This window comes from Chrysochloris asiatica, unplaced genomic scaffold, assembly GCF_000296735.1.
Source record: "Chrysochloris asiatica unplaced genomic scaffold, ChrAsi1.0 scaffold00271, whole genome shotgun sequence".
Lineage (NCBI taxonomy): Eukaryota > Metazoa > Chordata > Mammalia > Afrosoricida > Chrysochloridae > Chrysochloris > Chrysochloris asiatica.
In genome coordinates, this window is record NW_006408789.1 from 3069235 (window position 1) to 3071123 (window position 1889).

At 36.7% G+C, this 1889-nt stretch overlaps 1 protein-coding gene across 1 annotated transcript in view; it reads left to right on the forward strand.

Moving 5' to 3' along the window:
• The first annotated feature begins 575 nt into the window (after positions 1–575).
• Positions 576–1889, forward strand: part of MYCT1 (myc target 1) — a 26617-nt gene continuing 25303 nt past the window's right edge. The window contains 1 exon segment of the mRNA XM_006874354.1: positions 576–768. Coding sequence (XP_006874416.1) covers positions 576–768 — 193 coding nt within the window.

Genomic DNA, 1889 nt, shown 5'->3' on the forward strand with positions numbered 1-1889 from the left:
TGAGCCATCAAGTTGGTTCCAATTCATAGCGACCCTGGATAGGGTTCTGAGGCTGGAACTCTTTACAGGAGCAGAAAGCCTCATTTTTCTCCCATGGAACTACTGGTAGATTCAAACTGCTGACTCTGTGGTTAGTAGTGCAATGCGTAATCCACTACACTATCAGGTCTCCTTAAAAAAGAACATTAGATTCAACTAATGAATTGCACTTAAAGAGAATGTAGAATTCTGAATCGTTTTCCTCTGTAATTTACTATATAAATATAATGGTCAAACACTGGATTCACACTTATTTCTCTAGTCTATATTAATTTGACCTAAAATTCCATATCTAAGTGTTTGGAATCTTCCTTGGTAAGTCAGTAGGCAACGGACAATCACCAAGACAAAGAACCTCCTATCCCAAAAGCAGTTTTGGAGGTGGTTAAGAAGAGGCTAGTTAGTAATTTAGCTGAGGAAATGACGAGAAGGAAATTGTTTTGTGTCTCAGGAACCATGTGGAATTCCAAGATAAGAAAAAAACAGTTGCTAATTTGAGTATAAAAGCAGGAAACATGATACACTTATTTCCTTTTATGCAAACACAACTATATGAGGGGATGTGTAGAAATTACTTGACTCTTGCTGAACCACAAAGACATCGAATCAAAGTGCTTCTTTAGGATATACTGGGTTTTCTCCCTATCTTACTTTCTTCTCTTTTATTTCTTGTGGATATCATGGCTAATAACACAAGCTTAGGGAGTCCTTGGCCAGAAAACTTTTGGGGTAAGATATTTTCTTTAACATGTTTTAAATTAAAAATTTGAATACAAGAGATGTACTCCATAACTTAACAAATTACTGGAAATCTCTGAGACATTTTTATTGTAAACTGTTTGAAGTTTTCATAGATTTATTTCAGAAGTACATTTATATAAAAATGTTTTATAAGTACACTATGAAGATACTTGAGTATAGAATATGGGTGAGGGTACAGAATATAGTTAGAAAAATGAGAGTAAAAATGAGAAACGAATGAAAAGGTAGAAGTTACTGCTGTTTGGGTTATGATCATGCCGATTTTGTTGGAAACTTGAAGTTTTATTTCTCTTAGGTTATTGATTCTGTAGTTTATTTAATGAAACCATAAATTTCTATAGAAGTTTTTGTTGCTTTTTTTTTAACGTCTATTGTCAAAGTTATATTCTTTAATATCAAAGGTGAATCTAAATAGCAAATTGTTATTGGAATGGGTTTAGAGTGTGGTAATCTAGATGTTAAAAACATTAAGAAATGAAAGAAAATGATAATCGAAACAATGATATGAAAATAACACATTACAAAGGAAGCCTACTGCAGGGAAAGAGGTGTTTTCTGACTGATTTCAGAAGCTTATAGTCAAATAAGTGCTTCATAATGTTCACAGCTATGGGATAACACTGAGGTCAACCAGATGCTCAAGATCAGTAGCACAAGGGAGGACTAAAATGCAAATTTGGTGTCTACTCTTGGGTTCAAAGAGCTTTGTTGGTACCAAGATGAAGCCCTGGGCTGCTAACCGAACCACGCAACCACTCTGAGGTGATCTGGTGATCTGTTTCTGTAAAGCTCATCACCTAGGGAACCCTGGAGTCCTGGTGTGGCGCTGTAGGATAATGCCCTGGGCCCACAAGGTCAATTTGAATTGCAAGGTCAGCAGTTCAAAACCACCAACCACTCCTTTGAAACCCTATACAGGATTGCTATGAGTCGGAAGAGACTCAGTGGCACTTAACAACAAGTAACCCTAGGGAACCCAGTGCTACTCTATCACATGGGGTCACTAGGAGCTGGAGTCACCTTAACATCATGGCCCCCACTAGCTCTTTGATTCAGGGACAAAAAGAGTGATCTGGGCTAAAAAAAAA